This window comes from Battus philenor, unplaced genomic scaffold (genome assembly GCF_028537555.1).
Source record: "Battus philenor isolate CCGP_79_NKW_IND1 unplaced genomic scaffold, ilBatPhil1.0.hap1 SCAF_20, whole genome shotgun sequence".
Classification (NCBI taxonomy): domain Eukaryota; kingdom Metazoa; phylum Arthropoda; class Insecta; order Lepidoptera; family Papilionidae; genus Battus; species Battus philenor.
Window position 1 is genome coordinate 8,610,820 of NW_027181683.1, and position 22,070 is coordinate 8,632,889.

The window sequence follows — 22,070 nt, forward strand, 5'->3', positions numbered from 1 at the left end:
ACAAAATCTGGTCACGTATTAGTAAAACGTTAACAATTACTGATATAAGACTAAGGACTTAGATTGATCAGTAATCGTTGCGCTTTCAAAGTGAAGGTTCCAATACTGTTGCTTCACAAGCTGACGGAGTCATTGGGAATATTGGACTTAATTAAAATTAGTTAATTATTTCATTTTTATAAATAATTTTAATTACAATAAATGTACATGTAATTGTATACATATCGTTATTATTATTATATTTTTATCAAATTCTTTTCCATCATACTTATTTTTACATCTAGAACTTTGCCTTTGTTTTACTTTTATGATGTTTACTTATATCACCTAATTTATCTCTGCACAGCCATAATTATAGCCTGTAAAAAATGCCTATGGCATTAAGTTCACCCTTTTACATTGTCTAAAAAGTGCATCAACAAACAAATAAATATAAAGATTGATCACCTAAATTGATTGCAGGATAGTAATGTAACGGACGCAAGCGAAACCGGTATGTCGTCACAAATACTGCCGCACGCCATGTACCGCCGTGACTCAGACGAGATGCAAGAGAAACCCCTTGAAATCGACCAAGACTCGAACCCTGACCGCAGCCAATCTAACAGCCCTAAAAACATGAAGTACTATAAGCACATGGACGAAGACAAAACAATAATCAACCAAGGCAAGAAATCTTTCTGCATCGACGCACTGCTCTCTCGCCACATGGAACCAGAAACATCGATACAGGAAAAGATGGCACAACAAAAATATTTATCATTCATACAAAATAAGAATTACATAGCGAGATATCAAAACGAAAATTATGAAGCACAAATAGAACAAAACACAATCGATCGGTGTCAAAACCGTGGGCTGGAGCAGGGTTTCGACCGAGTCGAAAGCGAGAGTCCACGTTCAGGACAAAGTAGCCCACGGAGCGGATCTCCGGGATCTGATGACGGAAACAGGTCTGAGAGCTACAGTCCGCCTATTTCACCAGGTGTTGAGGGCGGAGCTGAAGAATACGAAAGCTATAGACCTGGTGAGTAATTTTAATACGTAATATATTTATTTCAAAATTGTATGTACTTATAACAAGCAAGATATTTATGATATGTAGAGTTGAAGTTAGTTCTCTTGAGTAGCGCAAATAAATGCAAAACTTAGCTTACATATTACGCAAGATTTGATTTATATCCATGGATGAAAAACATTACTTGCTTTCAATTGAATTCTGCTCTCGTCTTTTAAGTTCGTCATTTTCTAAGAACATTTCGTTTTTTATAAACGCGTAAAATAAAGGTACATCATTTTAATTATGGTAAATAGTGAAGGTTATTTATACAGATAATCAAAATAACTATTATATAATGTGATGTGGTATGTTATAAAACGGAGACATAAGAAAACCTTAGATAACTACACGAACGATGTTAACGACTTCTTCTTCTGTTCACCAGGTATAATCCCCAAACCGGGTCTCCTGCCCCAAAACCCTGCGCTAGTCGCAGCCCAGTCCTCGTTGTTCAACTATCCGCAGCTGTCGCAGCCTGGAGCTCTGCCTCCGGGTGCTCCCTTGCCGTCCGCCTTCCACCATCCCGGCGATCGAGTGCTACACCACATGCAGCTTGAGTGGCTGGCACGCACCGGCATGTTCTACCATCGAATACCTGAGCTAGGAGGTGAGTTTTCAATGATGACGATTACTAACTTGTTGATGACCTTGTCATGGTCTCAATATGGAAATTCAGTCCTCACCTCAATAAGGCGATGCGGAAGTAGTTTAAACTGATGAAAGTCACATATCTTTCGAATTTGTTGTTTTAAGCTATGTCGGTATATTCAGGATGTTTTCTTTGATTGCGTGTGAGCTATAGAGATACTGCATCTCTGTTCTGATATACATAGACGTATTAATTATAATGAACTTATCTTGCAAATTAATACTAAACAATGATGACAAAATTTAAGTATGTTAAATACGAGCTGTCCCGACAATCTTTTTATTGTCTAAAGTTATTGGTCTATCGCAGTCTAATAAAAAAATAGATAAACGTATTCAAGAAACATTTCTTTTATTATTTGACTTACCGTCCTCATAGTAAACAATAATTTTACATACAAATAAGATAACTGCTACGTAAACTGCAAAATTACAATAATAATGTGATTGCTTTTTCGTTTTAATGCTTCATGGTACACGATTTTGGTAATAGTATTTTTGGTTTTGATTAACGTCAAATATTCTTCAACTATAAACGGGTAAAATAGTCCTAAATTTACACTGTGGCGTGGTAAAACACATATGACATTCGTTTTTTATTTTCAAAGCAATTTTTTAATTTTTTTTTTCCCACTAGGACCCCTCTCGTGCATTAACTAAAATACTGCAAAAACCAGCTGAATTGATCGAGTCGTTCTTAAGTTTGTGCTTAAAAACTTATTTCTGGATTCAGTTTTATCTAGATAGAAAGAGATGTCTGTAGTTGTTATAAAAACAAAAAAAAACAATCTGATTAACCGTAAAAATAACTGCTTTATTTTTATTCAAATTAATTAGAAATTCAATATTACCTCTTTAATTATATAGGTAAAAATGATGTATATACTTATTAAATAAAGCTTCTTCAACAACTATAGAAATTACATCGACACAAAATCATTTTAAGTTATAAATAGAAAATTGTGACATTGAAAAAATTGCAGAACGTGTCAATATAATAATATTATAATAGTGTAGTTAAACGTAAGTATAACTCAGCGGATGAAAGGGGTGTCAAATGGAAACAGGTGACATGTGTGGACAGCAAACAAACCAGTGCGTGAAGGGTGCATTCGTAAATATCCAGAGTTAATCCTCTCGCGCATTCACTGACTGTACAGTGCAGCTTAAATACAGCTTATATGAAATTGCTGGTTTCATTCAAATGTTTAACCATCATATACCTTGACTTTTTAATAAACATATTTTGGTTCCCCATTAGCATTTCAGCCGGAACTATAGACGTTCAGTTGTGGACGTGTTCCGGCTCCTGCCTCCTCCAGAGATTTCCAAAAGTACCATTTAAAAGCTGTCTACATCCAGTATCTTCCAAAGAACCCAGTTCCTCTGTTTACCATGTCTAGTAGAAGTTCTACGGTGCACTTGTCAGTCCGTGGTTAGTACACCAAAACCTTAATGTCCAGCGGCCATCTATTCTACGCGTCATGTAGCGTTCCCCCTTGAATTTCAACATGCCACTCCGCCGGGTCTTGTTGGTCTCTTTCATACGTATCCGGATCTCCTCATTTCTAATTCTAACTCGTCAAAAGTCCACTGAATAGCCTTTTTCATAGCTGTAGCGCGACTTTAAGCTTGCCAATGAAGCACCAAGTACCACACATTGATAGCCTTTCGTCTTAAGGCAAATAAAAAGAATAATATTTAAAAGTGTACGATTAAAAAAGCGAATGCCGAAAACGTAATAGTTCCCCTTTTTAAGGCAATAAAGATTCAACCCTCCGGCTGCAGGTTGCTCTATTTGATGATCAATTAACACTAAACAGCGACATGTGCGAATGATCAGTACGGCACCCTTCGGTAAATAAAATCATTTAGTAACCGCGCCGGGACACAACCGGGGGCTGCCGGGGCCGTTGTGCCGACGGGTTGGCCGGGGTTTCGCAACGTCAAAAGTTATAAAATCTTCAACTAATATTCTGCAAGATTTAATTACTTTCATTTCTGAGTCATGTTCTTTTAGCAAAACCATCTTGGTCTTGGGCCACCCTTCCTCAGAGTCTATCGCCATTTTTCCTCTCCAAGGCTATTCAGACAAATTCTTTCGCTGTTTCATTAAATATGTCGTGTTGGTTAATTGCGTTTCTTAACAAAAAATCTTCTGTGAACCGAAGTTTCCATCTTCTGTATATACTCTCCATCTATTGCCATGTTTTTTGATATTCGACTTCAAATATGCGAAAAAAGCTTTTGACCAATAAATTCAAAGAATTCGGACATCGACAAGGACGTGACCACTATATACATGGTGATTGTAAATAGGTGTAAAAGCTTAAAGCTTTTTGTTCACAGTTCAGTTATACATTGACCCTTTTAAAGGTTTCACAACTAAAACCAATCATCTTGTATACCCACATTTAACAAATTTAAAATAACGATCATGATAACTTTTGTGTAAATTCAATTTTAGATACATATTTTCCTCTTCTTCTTATTGAATATATGAACAAGTAGATATATTACGATATATTGAAACCGTTCCATTAAGCCTCAGTTCAGATAAAATAAGAAGAAAAAACAAGATAATTTCAAAATCACACGAGAGGAGTGAATTTATGAATTGATAATAAAGTATTGTATTTTATCGCATCATACACTCATCAATCATGCGTTTAAAATCGACCGCGTCCGTATTCTTTGAGATATTAAATTCTCGTAACGAGATAACGTCAGCAACTCGCAAAATATGTTTATCAGAATAAAACGTGAATGAACTTAGATAAGTTAACGTAAAACGAAATGGAAAGTAGCAATGATTATGCTTTTTACAAAATAATACTTGAAAATAACGTTAGTTTGACGTGGCAGTGGTCCACATATTGTGCAGAACAGATGGTCGCTGGAGTCATAAGGTTTTGGAGTGGAGATCACGGAACAGCAAACACTGCGTAGGAGTCCGCCCAAAAGCAATCCAGATGACCTTATTCAGGTCGTGTTGCATGCCGCTTACTATTTTATTTATTTTATTTGATATTCTTTTTATTTAAACGTATCCTAGAGTGTACACACTCTAGGATACGTTTAAACTTTCATTATATTATACTTTTGTAATAATAAGCCAAAAAGTCCAATGGGCGGTCTTATCGCACGAAGCAATCTCTTACAGACAACAATAGTATTCCTTTTAACTTACCGATCCCATTGTCACTGCCATATCCAGCAGTGAACGTCTTTAGGCTGGAGTGATAATGATGGTGATTACTGTTCACAATTATTGATAGAAATAGAGTGGTCAAGGGAGAAGTGAAACTGAAACTTTATTGAGCTTACATTCATACGAATTTTTTCATTAATGAATGACACGCGTATTTCGTATATGTTATGTCCCTACATATACACAAGTCTTGTGCTACAAAAGAGCTACAAAAGAGCTGTCCGTGCAATCTATGATATGAGAGACACTCGTTTAGAGAAGTTTCTAGAAAAAAATTATGACGGTTTTTAGTTCATATATCTACGGTGTAAGTGTTTAAGAGTTTTTAAATCTAATATAAGTAATATAGAAATAATGTCATTCCCTCATAAAATGAATAGCTTGTTAATAATTTTGTTCGGTATTACAAGAACCTCCGTGTATTGTCTTTAATAAATTTAAGAAATTTAATAAACAAGAATTTGTAAAAAGAAGATTGTAAAGTGATAATAGAGTACAAGTAGCCATGTATATTAAATTGAAAGTTGCGATTGTGACGGAGCTCAACTTCATTGTAGCTACAATCAAACCGAGCTCTTCTCACATTATTCTCATGAAGTGCGCAATAGATAAATATTAAAAATCCAACATTAATGAAATAGATTGAAATGAAACACATTCTCTAACAATATTTCTATATTTGAGGTTAACCAAACTTTTATTTTTTCGATTAATGCATGCTATCACTATTCACGTCTTCATTGTACATGCATATATTCTATATGTATATATAATGATGATATTTTCAAGTTTTGCGACATAAACGAAAATTAATAGTAGCTACAGAGTTAGGAAAAACCCAAAGACGGCTCTCCAAAAAGCCTCTCAAGATAAATGACTATCTTTTGAGAATGTACCTCAATAAGTTCTTACGAAATCTCTTGTTAGATCGGATAAACAGAGATACTATCTGATATTCTTAGAATCACTCTTTCAATCGACTTAAATTTATGATAACATTTGTTATCATAAATAATAATATAATATAGATTGATATCAAAGTTTTTTTTAATGTATTTAATAATAATTCTCTGGTTTTGTTAGATGTTGACATTGTCAGCCTTGAAGAAGGGGTGACTGTTACAGCTTCTTCGCTCACAGGTCGGTTTGCGAATCTTATATACATAACAAAATGTAGTGATTTACAGATTAAAAACGCCGTAACGTGAAATGTTTTAAATTTTACAAATAAAACTATTTTTATTAAGTTTGTTACACAGGAGGTCTTGTTTCTAGAGATTTATTAAAATATTTTATAATTAATAATTTGATATATCTTTGAGAATATTAATCCAAATTATAACCTTTGAATATAAGAGCATTGGTAGCCTAGCGGTAAGGACTGACACTTGCGATCGTAGATCGCGGTTTTGATTCCCGGAGTACAATCTAACAACCAACACTTTGTGCATTATTTATATAGAATTTCCAAACAAGTTTCCAGAGGATGAGCATCAGCGTCCTCTGAGTACTTTAATACCACACTGCTATCGACAACCGGCCTGCCAAACGTAACGATTATGATATATCCTCCCATAGATATATCTTTGGTCGATGGCCATGCCCTGCAGTGAGCGTCTGGACTGAAACGACGAAGAAAAATTTAATTAATATTTTCACGGTCTTGTTGTCACGGAATTGTTTTTAAGGATAAAGTAATTTATATTTCATTTACATTTTAAGTAAATGATTTGGGTCATAAAAATCAAAATACTACTTACACTACTTTAGCCTTTTAGGTTAATATAATATTATACGATATATACGCGAAAGCTCGTTATAAATGAACGTGAAGTAGAAAAGCACAGTTTGAAGATTACAACCGTTCCATATGGCTAGCAACGCTGTTAGGACCCGTTTGATGGCCTTTTATTAGCGGGGTGTTGAGGGTAAATCTTGCGTGATTTATTTGCCAAAAATTAGTGCCCCGCGATCCATTCATATAAAGTGGGCAATAAAATTATTTACCGATGTCTATAGTTAAAATGCCATATGACATTAAAAATACTATCTATTTTAATGGCTTCATCGATGTCAACAAAAATAAAATTATTACACCTGTAATAAAAAGGTTGGTTTTAGATGTAAAAGTATACTGTATCCAAAATCAATGATTTCCGAAATATAAAATACCGCAGTGATGATATAGTATGAGGAACCGGTCTTGCACAAATTGACTAAGTCCTCGGTCTACCTGATGGGGGCTTACCCAGGCCACGTCTACCAGCTCGTGCTCGCCATTCGAAAACATTTCGACCACGGTCATCGGTTGCATGAGCCATGTACCCCGCTCACTGCCAGTTCAAACGTGCAATTCTTTGGACTACATCGATGACCTTGGTTCTTCTGCAGATCTCCTCATTAAATTAGGAATACATCATTTTAAAATTAATTATTGTTTTGATTCTTTTTAGAATTTAATTTTTTGATTAGCAATCAATGTGATTATGTTATACTTTTTAATATTTTTCTTTTCTCTTTGTAAATATTTTTGTTTTTTCTTTCGCTATTTTATTTAACTTCTCTTGCTGGTTGCTTGCGGTTTGATTTAAAACTAAATCATTTGCGAACAAAAGGCAACTTTCGTACTCTCTTTTTTATAGTATTTGTTAAAGCAGTTCTTGAGAAGCAGTACAAATAAAAAAAACATTTGCACGTATAGCAATCGGTGGGTAGCTCTCTCAAACTAAATAATGTTTTTTAGTTTTCCTTTGGTTTTCAAGTATACGGATTAACAAGATAAATATATAAATAAGCAATTGAATAACGCAAATTGTAATTAAAAATCGGATGTATTTTTATTCATAATAGTCTAGACTAAATTACGTTTATAATTAAATGTCGCATAAGGATTTTATTACATAGGCGTCAGTAGTTCGTCTCCATAACAATGAAACAGTGACATTTTATATTATTTATAATAAGCACCCTTGAAAACTCAAGACAGTGATACTATGTATTTTTATATATGCATTATATGAAAGTAAGGAAGGTATTATATGAAATTTATTCTGGTGTAATATTTATATAAAAAGCGTTTGTATTTTTCATGTCTAAACTTATGTCAGTCAGATAATATGATGTTAATTAATAATTAAGTTAATTTTATATAATTGCAGTCAAATAGAAGTTTAATAAGAAATCATATACATTAGCATTTTACAGACGCACAGTGTGTCGCCAGTCGTATACTGCTCCTGGGGGGCCATAAGCCAATTATCAGGCAGCAATTTGTTCGCACAAACAAAGGGTCTGTGCGGCCCTTGACAAATTAAATCCACGTAGTAGGGATGCGACGATATATTCCGCGATATTATCGATGTTACAATTTTTATGAAACATTTTTTTTTTTTGGATCATTTAGATATTATGAGCATATATATCATAATAGTTATGGACAGTTTTTTTTACGATCGCACTATGAATAAACTTTAATAAAACACTTTTTAAATAAACAAAAGATAAAAGGAATACTACTCTGTCTGAAAACGAAAATATTTTACCAATGTGTGTTGCTGATAATGACTTATGGTTCTAAGACGTGGTCGTTTACGATGAACCTTATGAAAAGGCTCACCCAGGGAGCTATACTTGAAACTTCGCTGCAAGATCGAATCAGAAATGACAAAATTTGCAGAGAAACCAAATTCACTGGCTTGGTCCAACGAATTGTTCTTCTAAAATGGCAGTGGTAGAGGTACATCGCTCGGGATCTCGACGGCAGTTAGGTCCTGAAGGTTGAGTCTAGTCTGGTGGTGACCATGAGGTGGTGATTACGTGGACTAGGTGAACTGACGACGCACTCAAGGTCGCGGGAACTCGCTCGATGCGGGCAGCGTAAGTCCGGACATCTTGGTCATGCTTGAAGGAGGCTAGGTGCAGCCAATAGAACCTTACTTATATTGGCTAAAATAATAATGATAATGATGATAATGAACAGGGGTTCATTCTAGGGAAAATGGATGAGTAAACATATATCCATACTGGATTTGGTTATAACAAACCTTCGTGAAAAAATTGTCACTGTTTGAAAACAATGAAAAGAAAAAAAACTCCAGGGACATCCAGAATAATTAAGAACCGTAAGATATGAAAGTAAACCTTGTCAGGTTCAATCCTGCCATCTGGAAGAAGGTCCGCATCATCGTCATCATTTGATGTGGTTTTTTTTTTAAATATTTGGCCGATTAATGAAGAAAGATGAGAAAATTATAGTTTTAAAACTTTTTAACGAGACCTATTAAACGACAGGTTTCGTATGTCTATGACATTTATTACTTATACTGTGTTTTTAATTTCTAAAGGATTATTTACCTATGTTTTAATATTATAATGTAATAAATCTTTGGGAATATCTATTTATTTTCTAAATTATACAGGTTTAATCGGTTTAAAAATGAAAGATCGTCATCATAAAATTTATTATATGTTATTTTAATACTTAAAGTTTAGCGTTATAATTAATATAATTGGTGATTGTATAATATGAAAACAAAAGTGGAAAGAAAAAGTTATGTAACACACGGGCGATCTGAAATTTTTTTTATTTATTACAAATAGATCGATTTTTAAAAATTTATAAAAAATATATTTCAAGATAATTTATCGACACTTTCACACTTCACTCTAATACTAACAAACCATAGCGTTGAGTGGTCGAAAAAGGGACAATTTGAAGTGGATTTTCAGTAAGGAATCTATTTATTCAGCGCTGGCCAACGAGCAGTCATTATGTTCGGACTGTAGCAAAATTTTATGAACTTATATACTCCTCAGAAGGTACTTCGAATTATTATTATTAATTTACAATTTGCCTTGTTTGGATAGGAATTATTAACCAGAAAAATATTCTTTTTCTTCTTTCGCTCGATAGAAGCCTACTTCTAGGCAAAGTTTTTCCCCAAAGGTCGCCAGGATGACCACGTCTTGCGCTGTCCTCATCTGCGACCTGAACTACGTCATAGACAAAGGATAACGTAGTGCCAGGCAAGGAGCCTACGCCACGTCTATCGACTGGTGAAAAATACTACTAATTAATGTTAACTGTAAAAATGAGTAAAGTTATTCAAAAATTTATAATTAAGTAAAATGTCGCTTACTTGCGGAAACCACCCCGTCATTACAAGTCGGGACAAATATCTAATTCCGCAAAAATTGTTATGCTACGCAATACGAGGAAAGAATTTTTATCATATTTTATGTTTGGAACATTTTTAAGAATATAATTTAAGCGTTCAGTATTTCATGACTGCTTTCAATCCGAAGGAATATCTAATATAATAACTCGAGCTGATGCTCGCAGGGGCCCACGATTTAAGTTACTGTAAGAGGTTTAGGCTAAGTGATTTAAAAACGACATTAATAAAAATTACTGAAAAAGTAAATGCATTTTAGTGATCGTCATCGCGTCAACCCATAGACTACCTAGGGCTACCTAGAGCGTAAAAGGCCCAAAGATATGTATTAAGAGAATTTCGCCACGCTTGGTGATGGACGAAGAGATCACTGCTGCTCCTCATCTGGAAATATATTTGTGAGCATTGGCAATCCTATATAAATAATGCACAAAGTGGTTATATAATATCCGGAGAAATATATACCGGGATTCGAACACGCGACCTACGATCGTAAGTCTCAGTCCTCTATCACTAGGCTAACACAGCTCAAATCACTATATTAGTGGTAGAGTAGTATGAAGATAAAATATATATGTATATGTTTCTCCTATATTTTTAAAATTTCAAAAAGAGGACACTGTGTAGTTTGCTTTTCGTTCATTTTAATAGCTATAAAGTTTCGTAGAAGATTATTAATTTTAATATTTAAATATTTATAACTTGTAGAAGTCAAAATCAAAATGTTTTGTTTTTTATTATTACCTCTTAATAGTATTATTAATAAAAAAAATCGAATTAAAAAAATCTTATTTCAGAAAAAAAAATCCAACAACTAACCATTAAACTGTTACACAACCATTGTAGATAAATATTTTATTTTATTTTTGCGAAATATACATAAAAATTATTTAATTCGGTACACGATTTTCAAAATATTCATTATTCTTTAATAACTGTTTTCGTATAAAATAGCGAATTTATAACACACAGTCATCATTATTTATATTTACAAAATATTATATGAATAAATTTACATCATTATTGAATTTTAAAGTGTTTTATGTTATATTATAGCTATATTAATAGCTATAATTAGCATACTAATACAGCTATTCATCTCGAATTACGTAATACGTTAGAAAAATAATAATACGAAAACTTTGACGTATAAAGGCAAGCTGGGTCGTTGTGATGACTTCTGAAGTAGTGAAACATCAAATAATACTGCGTCTAGTGGTTAAAGTTTTTTTACAGCTGTACCAATCTTCGTTAGTTGCGTTATGTGAGCAAACAGTAGCACGCATGCGTCGAGTCACGCCCACTCGTGGACAGAGAGCGCGGCACGAGCGGGCGGTACGTAAGAGCTAATCAAACGCCATTAGTCGCCGCTTCTTATTTCTTTGTACATCATGTAAGGACCTTAGAAATACACTTTAAACACATGCACCGTTATATTATTACTAACTTCGTATATGTAATATATTTTATATCGATTACTACAACACATATACTTCATTTATTTCGTGGATTGCGTTTTTGAAGGCACTACAGACGAACCTCCCTAAAGGCCCTTGCGCCAAGTTACTCCATGAAGTGTTCGCCCTGGTGATCTAAGAGCTCGGTGCCCTTTCTGCATAATATCAAGGAGGGAGGCTTACGTTCACTGCTGGAAATAAGCTTTTACCAAATATATCAAAAAGACTTGTTAGAAATGACCTGCATTTGGATGTTGACATCTTGACTTGACTTGATAAGTTTAACGCTATTGTTGTCGACCTTGGGGATGGACATCCTACGCTTGCTGGTTCTTCAAAACCGCAGCCCCAGAAACCTGCTGACCGATTCAGCTAATATAAAAAAATGTAGGAGCCAAGCTGTGCTTCCACTGAACAGGTTTCAGCTAAGTGCCGTCTGCAATCACTTGTCTTAAACTCACAGAATCTACATATGTGATTCGACCATCAGAGAAGTCAAATATATCGTGTTATATACTTTTTGATTCTCAATCAGTAATATAGTGTAAATTAATAAAAACATCTATTTAATCATATGAATTATTAATGAATAATATATAAGATATATTTATGGCTTTAATTTACATTTCAATTATTAGGATAAAAGAATAATAAGAAAGTATGATTTCTTTGAATCTACTCACAAAAGCAATGACGACTTTCATTTAGCCTGTTCGTATATCTAATAAAAAAAAGTATTTATATTAAATTTAAAAGTGTAACAATAAATGAAATTGTTATTTTTTCACCAGTTGTGTCAAACATTAGCAATTGTGAGTACTGCGTCTAATTGTAAGCATTAATAAACAAACAAATTAGCGAACAATAAACAGAAATAAATTTCGCGCCTGCCCCGAATTAAACGACCCCAACTTTTAGAGCATTAAACTAATCACCCCAATAAATATTAAATAAAACCACCCTTCTTAATACGTCTGAATTATAATGAGCTTTATACGTCAGTAATATCAATGTAAGCACGTACCAAAATAAAATGGTTCTTGTTACGGGTGATTTTTTTTTATCGAAGAGGCGACATACGATCAACATGTTACAGTTTAACAACCAAGGGGATGGTTTCACTAATTTTATGGTAGATTTGCGATGGCGCTATTTAATTTTCAGAAACGCTTAGGAGTCGAACGCTTAATAATTATTATTATTAAAGCAACAATATCGATTTCGAATTATATTCTATTTATACAGGTTGATTTGTGTAAAAGTTATAAAGAGGCGAATAACTCATTAGTTAGTAAAAAGCTTTAAAGTTTTTAAACATATTTCCGATCAGCCTGTATAAAGTGATCACTCAGATATGTTACATTAATTTTTTATAATAGGCCAATAACTTCTGGAAGCCCACAGGGACAAATAGTAAACAATAATATATATTAATATGTAGAAATGCGAATTTTGAAAAGCTATTTTCTTATTATATTATCATTATTTATTATTTCTGAAACCATTGTTTTTATTGGCATCATTATCATCACGACACAAGCCTGCCTCGTAAGAAGGTCATCGGTGGTCTTAGCTTTTAAACCGAAAGAGCAGAAACGATAGCCGCGATTTCTGCGCGCTATGTGGCCTGTCCATTGCCATTTCCAGGACATTTATTCTTACTTTCTATAAAGAGATAAAGGTTTTAAATATTTATGTACAGTGTGAAAAAGGACCGCGTTTTGCTTAAGAGTAAAAATATGATAAATATGAATTTCATAATCTATTTTAATTGTTTACAAAGTTTATGAAGTATTAGTATAAAATACATATTTTTAAAACATACGTATTTAACATTTCATAACAAATTCAGAACATTTCTTGGTGCATTTAATTCAATATCAATATGAGCAAGGAGGTTTACAATAAAAATTACAAAGATTTATATTATTCGCCATAAGCGAACTGCTGTTTATATGTAATTATTAATAACTGTATCACTTAGTTAGATTAGAGCAAACACAGACGCACGACAATAAAATTATGACGCTCCGTTGAGCGCAAGACTTGCAATCAGCGTAATTTGATTTCGCTGCCGGTCCCCCGCCGGCGAGCTGTATTAAAGATATAAACAGGCCACTTCATGTGTTATTACATATATACGTACGGACGGCGGGCCGGAGCCGTTTTACAAACAATGGCTGGCTTCCCGGGGACGTAGTCAAGATTTTACGTTCGTCTATTACGTGTTCTTCATAACTCATTACGTTAGAGTTAGAAATTCTATTTTTTTTATTATCTATACTTGTAATAAAATAAACAAAAAGTGAGTTTTTGATAGTTTGAGTTAGATCTAATGTTGCTAGCCTTTGTCATAGCGATGATGCAAATCGAGTGGTCGTGGAGTGGCTGGTATTTGCGTATAAAAAGTAATATTGCAGAAGTATGGTGAGGAGAGGAATAAAGAAAGAACTAAGGTCGTTATCCACAGCCGGAGACCTAGATGTCCTAGGAAATTTTGGTGAATGTTCTCTCTAAGGAGAGACGTACTTCTTGAATTGGTTGTGTATCCGCGTGTGTTTGAAAAGGTACATAGTAACTCGTTTATTTACTCTTTATCTGCAATAATAAAAAAAGTGTCTATATACCTTCTCATACATATGCGGATACACAACCAATATAAGAAGTATTCATAATTCTTACATTGGTAATACATATCTACAGGATATTCACTAAAGTGGTGACATGTCAAATGTCTCGCAATTTTGTTTATATGAAGTTGGATAATGGTTTGTATGTTTGTATAGTGTAATATGTGTAGTTGGATAGTTGGACTCTATGATTGACACTAATCGGTGTAACATAACTCCTGAAGATGCCTCGTGGAGGGGTAAAACACGTGTTGAGTGATTTGGCGATGGCAGTTGTATGATTCACATTCTTTGCCGCATAAGCATTTATCAGCGGGTTGGCGGGCGGTACACTTTGTTGCACGACTACCACTGCATGTGCGGAAGTTGCTAAATATTAGTCCTTTTCTTAGTTAAGTTGGATAACGTTACACCAGGCCTTGCTACAAGCCTCTGAACAAGGTCTTGGTGGTAGATTTCTCCGAATCCCTCACCAAGACACACGTATGTACTGGCCTCGCTGTTTCAAACGAAGGTATTCTGTTCATGTCTTTATGATAACAGTAAGAGTGCTGCAGCTCTAACTTAAGATATTGAAACACTAGGGCACCGCTGTTGAACTACGGTAGTAAGTGACAGCTTTCCTGTAGATTTGACAAAAGGTATCATAGCATTTTAACCGGCAGAAGCCCGGCATGACTTTTGTATTTCCCATAAAGAAAAGATTCTTTCGCGAGTCAAAAAAAGGTTAAGTTCATTGTATAAAGTTTCTTATTGATAGATGTAGTAAATGTTGTTGTCAACGTAATAAAATAAAAATGTCGGGTTCTCTTGCCGGCGGTCTTGTGGCTCTTGTATCTGCTGCGTAGTGCGATTGTTTATGAGAGATATGGTGCTCCTAATTGACGTGATGTTTTTCTAGGTTTGTCACGGTTATATAATGTCCTACTTTTCAATCTCGTTACTTCCTTCATAATTTTTTTTTCATTAGATTTACTTTAATTTTTAAACTATGTCAGTGAAGTTACCACAAACATATACAAAGACATAACAGTTAATCTTAAAATATAAATAAGTTAATGACAGATTTGCATAACGTCTTCAACTCAATTATGTTCAACAAAATATTATCTCTATTAATTATAGCATAATATAAATTAAACCAATGGGCCAGCGGTATTTTTCTGAATGATGCAGTCCGGTCCTGAAACATATCCTGATCAATAATAACTCTACTATTTATATAATAAAACATTTTTAACTTTATTTAAATATCATCATTAAATATTTTTTAAAACATAATTCTTCATTACATTTCATTCTGAATTAAATTTAGATAATAACAAATTATTAATTAATAATGTGATCGAATACTTCTAATGAGTTATCACTTAATTAGAAGAATTAGGAAGTTCTAGAAGAACAGTGATCAATAAATATGTATATACATTAGACAAATGATCCCGAAACTCTCGGCATCCAATACGGGTGGCGTCTTTAGATATTAATGTCTTATACGCGCAACTTGCTAGGTTCTACTTCGGATTGGCTTGCGTACAAGTTACTCTACTTCGCTAATATCTTATATTTCGTATTCTTATTTATATATAATAAATTGGATTGGACGTATTACAATTTTCTTGTGATTTGTTATATTTTGAAAACTTTTTCATGTTCTGTCTGTATGTCACTGTCATAATTTATAATATATAGACCCTATTTTACAAAATACATGACGATTTGAAATTAAATCAAACACTTTATTTTAAGTTAGAAAAAGAAAAATGAAGAATCGTACACGATATTCATTGTATGCTATATTTTGATTGCAAAACAAAATTAAACAAAATAATGCCCGGTGGCTTTTTCTTTTTAATTTTGCTATGTATGTCGCTACGTATATAATTATAAATAATCATAATATTCCGTTAAGAAATAGTTTGCATTCAGCGTCTTCCGACGAACTTAAAAAATCCTTTTTCTATTCACTCAAAAAGTAAACGTTTGTAAATAATATGTATAATCATAAGATTCAATTGTCAATATATTCTAAAGTTTTTATTGATAATAAGACTAAAAAGAATATGCAGCACTTGCAATTTTTTAAATTTTTTTTATAAGTAGCTACTCGTATGTTAAAAAAATATGTAAAACAAAATTCATAAACGCAAACCTTACCTCCAATAAAGTAATTATTTAATTTAATAGTCTGTATTGTATACAAGACTAACAGAAAAATATAGTTATAAAAGCATAAAAACACAATGGTCTTATCACTGGAATAGTCTTAACACTAAAGGCAATTTCTTATACAACCGTAGTATAGAAAAACAATAAAATAATAAGAAACATATCCAAGCAGCTTAATGTTAGTTTTTAATTTAAATTAATAATCATTATTTATAATTTTTGATTAGATGCTAGAAAAAACACTACATATTAGTATATGTAACAGTAATATTGTAACGTGACACTTCATTTTATTTGTGAATTTGACACTGTTATTAATAGTTAAGTAAACTTAATAGTTCACCAAAAAAAAGTACAGTTTTATATGTAAACTTTGTTTGTTTGTTTGTTAGTTAGCAAAATTTGTTTTTAAATTTAAGTCTAAATTATTTATATTTATATGTAACTACATAATAATAATATTGTATAAAACTTTATATAACAAGTGTTTAAATAAATACAAAACAATGTGAAAGTAGAGCAACGTTTGCGTTACAATGCAGCAAGCGGTAAGATTTACGTCGTTTGCCGTCGAAATACAAGTTCGCGATTACGCAGACTTTAATCTGAGGACGTTAGGGCTCCTTTATGGCTGGATTGATTTATCAGCGACTTTTATGCCCTTTTTGGCAACCATTGGCATAATTCACCACTGAAATACGTTAGATCGGTTTTTCTCTATAAATGTATTAATTACTGCTACATACTAGAACAAAAAAAAAATAAAGGATTTATTACATATATTTAAAAAGAAAAAATATAAAATAATTCTACAGGCTGATTAGTTACAGGCACAGATGCTTTAAAGAAGTGAATATATAGCTCACTCGCTGCCAACTAATGTTTAGTACAAACGTTCTCCTTGATAGAAGCGGCATTTCAAACCTGGCAGTAGTCTATGTATAAATATTTAAATTTACGTTATATCCGCTATATGTGTCTTGACTTCTCGAAAATGCTTAGCAAAGCCTATTCGTAAGAAAAATTTATGTTTCACAGTAGTTAAAAATTATTGGTTTTAAAAATAAATAACGATTTTACGATATTATAGTAAGAAAAAGCAATTTCAAAATTAGAATCACTACATATTAAAATTAATTATTGGCTACTATCTCTCCATGCAGACCGTATACTGCTTGAAGTTACTGGCCAGCCGCATTCTAACAAAAAAAAATCAATGAATGTAACATATTTCAGAGTGATCATAGATTTATACAGAGACAAATAAATTTAAAAAATTTTAGATGACAAATACAATCACTCCTTTAAAGTTTTAACTTTTATAACAAATCGCGCTCTATGTCTGTAAGGAATCACGTTTTTAAATATGGACCGTGTTGACCGTTAAACCGAAATGTTACATTGAAAAATATTTAAGGCATATAAAGCTATAATAAATATTTGGTTAAGTAAAACTAATATCATTAATATGTTGTAACATAATAGCTACAAATAATTCATTGTAAATTACCGTGTCGTATTAAAAATTATACGTATAACAATTTACAAACATTTTAGAACAGCCATTAGGAGTTTAAAGAAAAGTCACGTACGGTCAACATGACAATCTTTATTTATTGATTTTGAATTTGAGCTCTTAAGCACGATCCCTTATTTACATGAACGCGTTGCCTCGTTAATGTACTTTTAAATATTTTTTGAATGTTTAAACTTAAGCCGGGAATAAACTCTGTGCATTATTAAACACTGCAAAAGCGATCCTTTGCATTCTTCCACAAAGCAAATGAACATAAAATATTATCAATATTCGAAACCCATCTCAAATTAATTTTCTTAATGTCATTAATTCAATTTTCGTCAATAAGGACTTGAAAGTAACAGAACATTGTTATTCATTTATTCATATTATTATCAAAACGATCTTATGTATAAGTATATCAGAAGACCTCAATTAGATAGAAACTAGAATCAGGTTGAAGACTCCTATAAGTCATAAGCATATACAAAACAACAAGAACCTTTAATATAGACTGATTTAAAAATCCCTCTCGTTATAATTTTTTTTAACAAGTTTGTTTTTTATGAACTTTTTAAACTTATTACAAAATAATTTATGAAAGTCTATTATTATACCGTACACAGTTTCCCAGGAAAAATTGCTAATTTCAAATGATAATAATTTTACTTAAAAATCTTTAACAGTGCTCTAAATTTTATAAATTAAAACAAAAATTTTTAAATATTTCATTTTTTTATTTTATAATTAAAACAATATTATTTTTATTATAAAATGAAACAACAAATGCTGATAAAATACACGAACGTCTAGTAGAGAAAAAATGTTATTCAATAATATTTTTACACTTAAGCTGCGAACAAACGATTTGCTAAAAGCAACCTCTTGTGTCGCAACACAGTGACAGGTTCCCGCCGAAAGTTGACAGATGCGTGGATTTAGGCGCGCATTTATCGGTTTGTGCAAACATAACCAAATGTCGCGTTGGAGCCAATCCTGTTAGGCTAATTGATAATTATCATTTTTATAGGCTTAGCATTGTGGCGGTACGTTTTGTATTTACGATAAATTAGATTCGTAATTTCACTTTCCCCTATTTGTCGACTGTAATGAAATTTATCCTGCTATCAATATATCTATATTGATAATTAACAAAAATGATTTAATTAATTTCTTACATAAATGTTGACGTATTTATTTATAAATGAATTAAAGTATTGATATTTTATAATTTAGAACTCTCAAAATAAATTCAATATCATTTTAGCAATAGGACGGACATCTGCAGCTGGACATAGGCCTCTTTTAACGACTTTAGCTAGGTCGTCAATCCACTTTGTGGGCGGACGTCCCACACTGTGATTGTCGGTCCGTAGCCTCAAGTCCAAAACCTCAAAGCTCTGTCTGCCATCTGTTCTGCGCGCAATTTGGCTAAATTCCGCTTTAACTTGCCAATCCGCTAGGCACACAGCCTACTACTACCTACCTTACCTCTACCTACCTACTTATCTCTTAATTTTGGATTTAATCTCCTTGATAGACAGTCAATTTTAATTTCCGAAATAAATTATAATTGTTTTTAGTTATTTTATGTAAACCTAAATTTGTAGATCTTTTTATAATCTATGCGTCATGGGACATTATGTTTAACAATATTTTCTTTTTCAGGCGCACCGCATGCTCTTCTGGGAAAAACCCGTCGGCCCCGTACAGCTTTTACATCCCAACAGCTTTTAGAATTGGAAAAACAATTCCGCATGAACAAGTATCTCTCGAGGCCCAAGAGATTTGAAGTTGCCACTAGTCTTATGTTGACAGAAACGCAGGTAAATATATGACAATTTTTTAGATAATTGAAGTTATGAAAATGGGAAGATCCGCAAAAGAATCTAGGTCCTCTATGAGCGGGGAACATCACTTGCACAACCGTCGACCGTTGTGGCCGAAAGGTTCTTGAGTGGTAACCGCAAGTCGGTAGAGGCGGCGTGGGTAGACCTCTTCATTAGATGAACAGACGAAATAGTCAAGATTGCCAAAAGACCGGATATCTTTTCGAGTATTGGGAGAAGCATATGTCTTGCAGTGGGCGTCCATCGACTGACATGACGTTAAAGAAGGATGTGGAATAAAATTGAAATAAAACTTTAATTCGGAAACCCCTAACAAAACAAACTAATAACGGCAAACACCAATACAGTTTTAATAAAACTCGTCATTGTTGTCGAAAAAGTCGAAGAAATATAAAATTTTTCTTATTTTATCTATAATTCACACACTATAATATTTAAAGAAACTATACATTCTTCAGATAATTCCTTTTTATTTATTTATGTAAAATGGTTTTAAAAAAATATATATAACAGAATTTGGCACTGGCCATACCGAAAAGCCACATACCCAAAAGCGCTGTCAAGCTGAGCGATGCTCGGATTTGAGCTTACAAATGTCCCAACAAGATTATGGGGGAGGTAAACGTTACCCATAAAGTTTATTGCGTGGGGCGTTTTATATGGGTTTAAAGATTAATCTCTTCGCACCCACGTCGAGTTTTTACATTTTGATACATTACGCTCATGTGTTGTAATCTTCCAAGTGGTTTGGTTTACACTGAAAAGGGGAATCACGACGGTTGCAGGAAATATGTAAATGTAATCTGTTTCCCGAAAAATGTCTTATATCTTATAAATATTGCCGTTTATTTTCTATTCGATTATAACGTAAATATCTAACAAAAAGTACTATAAATATATATGTATTTAAATAACTATAAATAAAAAATATTAAATTGCCATAAAATGTAAGCAATAAATTCAAAATATTTGTTAAGTATGTTTTTGCGGAGAAATTTTACGCGTTGAAGGTTTGTTTAATATAATTAAAAAGTTGTAAATTAGGAAAGTTAAATAAAAATTTAGAATGGACATTGAATAACATCTGAAATTTTTTTTTAAAACTAAATTTTCTTCTGTTCATAGGTAAAAATATGGTTTCAAAATAGAAGAATGAAGTGGAAACGTTCAAAAAAAGCTCAACAGGATACTAAAACGAAGGAAACGCATGTTAACCATCAAGCTGATGAAAAAAACAAACAGAAAGATCTTCCTGCACAATCGGAACCGGAGAAACAACCTCAGCAACAAATTGCGGCAGATTTGACAGCTGTCAAGCCCCAGCCAATGCTCGATAGGGACAGAATCATTGCGCTAGAACGAGAGAGAGCTATGGCGGCGGCAAGTTTTAATTCAAATTTAGAAAACAATAGACGGGGATTGGTTGTAATAAACCAAGATGCCGGTAGACCAGGGATGGATATGTTCAGGCCGTACGTGGTATGAAACTAAGAGTATTTTTATTTGTTATTTAATATTTGTAAAAGCATTATGAGCAAATATTACAAAAATATTGTTATATCATTTTGGTATAAAGGCATTATTCATTACAAGATAAAGCATTAGAGTAAAAATTTACTACCCAGTAAAATACACGTAGTGTATGTACTGTACAAAATTGAAACATATTGTTATAAATTTCAGTTAAGCCATAAAATAAATAATTAAAATGTAAAATATAACATAGTCTCCTAATTTATTGAAATAAGTTTTGAAAGACGTGGACACGTCATCTAGTCATTATTTTTTTATTTAATATATTATTGCAATAAAATAATAGGCCTGATACATTATAATACAACAATGGATTGACGGATTAGATAAGTAGCTATTATAGATATAATTATTTTGACAGTTTTCAAACTTAGAGGCGAAAACATATAGTAATTTCGGCCAATGTCATTAAAAATGTAATTTTTTTTTTTAATATAATGGTAAATTTTGTTTAAAATTTTATTTATGTTTAAGATTGTTCCTATAATCAAATGACATCTTTAATATCAGTATTATCTATAATTGATTATTTTAAACCCACCTTTTAAAATTACTGTGGCTAAAAACATAAGAGAGTATTAATTGTATGGTTTATAACATGTAATGATGTATGTATTATAAAAGAATTGTTTAAATTTAAAAAAAATACTACCTCGATATAAATTGACAGCTAAATGTCATATGTCACTAAAGTCTACCAGGTTTTAGCGAAATTAAATGCAATAATCGCAATTCAAATTGGAAATGATAATTGAATATGAATCATATTTTATATATAACTATAATTATAATGACATACAACAGTAGAGATAAACTTGAAAC

General features: G+C 32.6%; 1 protein-coding gene across 1 annotated transcript; it reads left to right on the forward strand.

Moving 5' to 3' along the window:
- Positions 1-495: 495 nt before the first annotated feature.
- exex (extra-extra) lies at positions 496-21,200 on the forward strand. Its single transcript, XM_068765975.1, has 4 exons — positions 496-1,027; positions 1,446-1,667; positions 19,534-19,691; positions 20,841-21,200. The coding sequence occupies exons 1-4, from the start codon at positions 496-498 to the stop codon at positions 21,198-21,200; spliced, it is 1,272 nt and encodes a 423-aa protein (XP_068622076.1).
- The last annotated feature ends 870 nt before the right edge of the window (positions 21,201-22,070 follow it).

Bases quoted from the DNA above. Each gene is read 5' to 3' on its own strand.
- exex (XM_068765975.1), top strand. From the start codon at position 496: ATGTCGTCACAAATACTGCCGCACGCCATGTACCGCCGTGACTCAGAC. The intron at 1,668-19,533 runs GTGAGTTTTCAA...TTTCTTTTTCAG, and splicing joins TCGAATACCTGAGCTAGGAG to GCGCACCGCATGCTCTTCTG. The intron at 19,692-20,840 runs GTAAATATATGA...TTCTGTTCATAG, and splicing joins TTATGTTGACAGAAACGCAG to GTAAAAATATGGTTTCAAAA.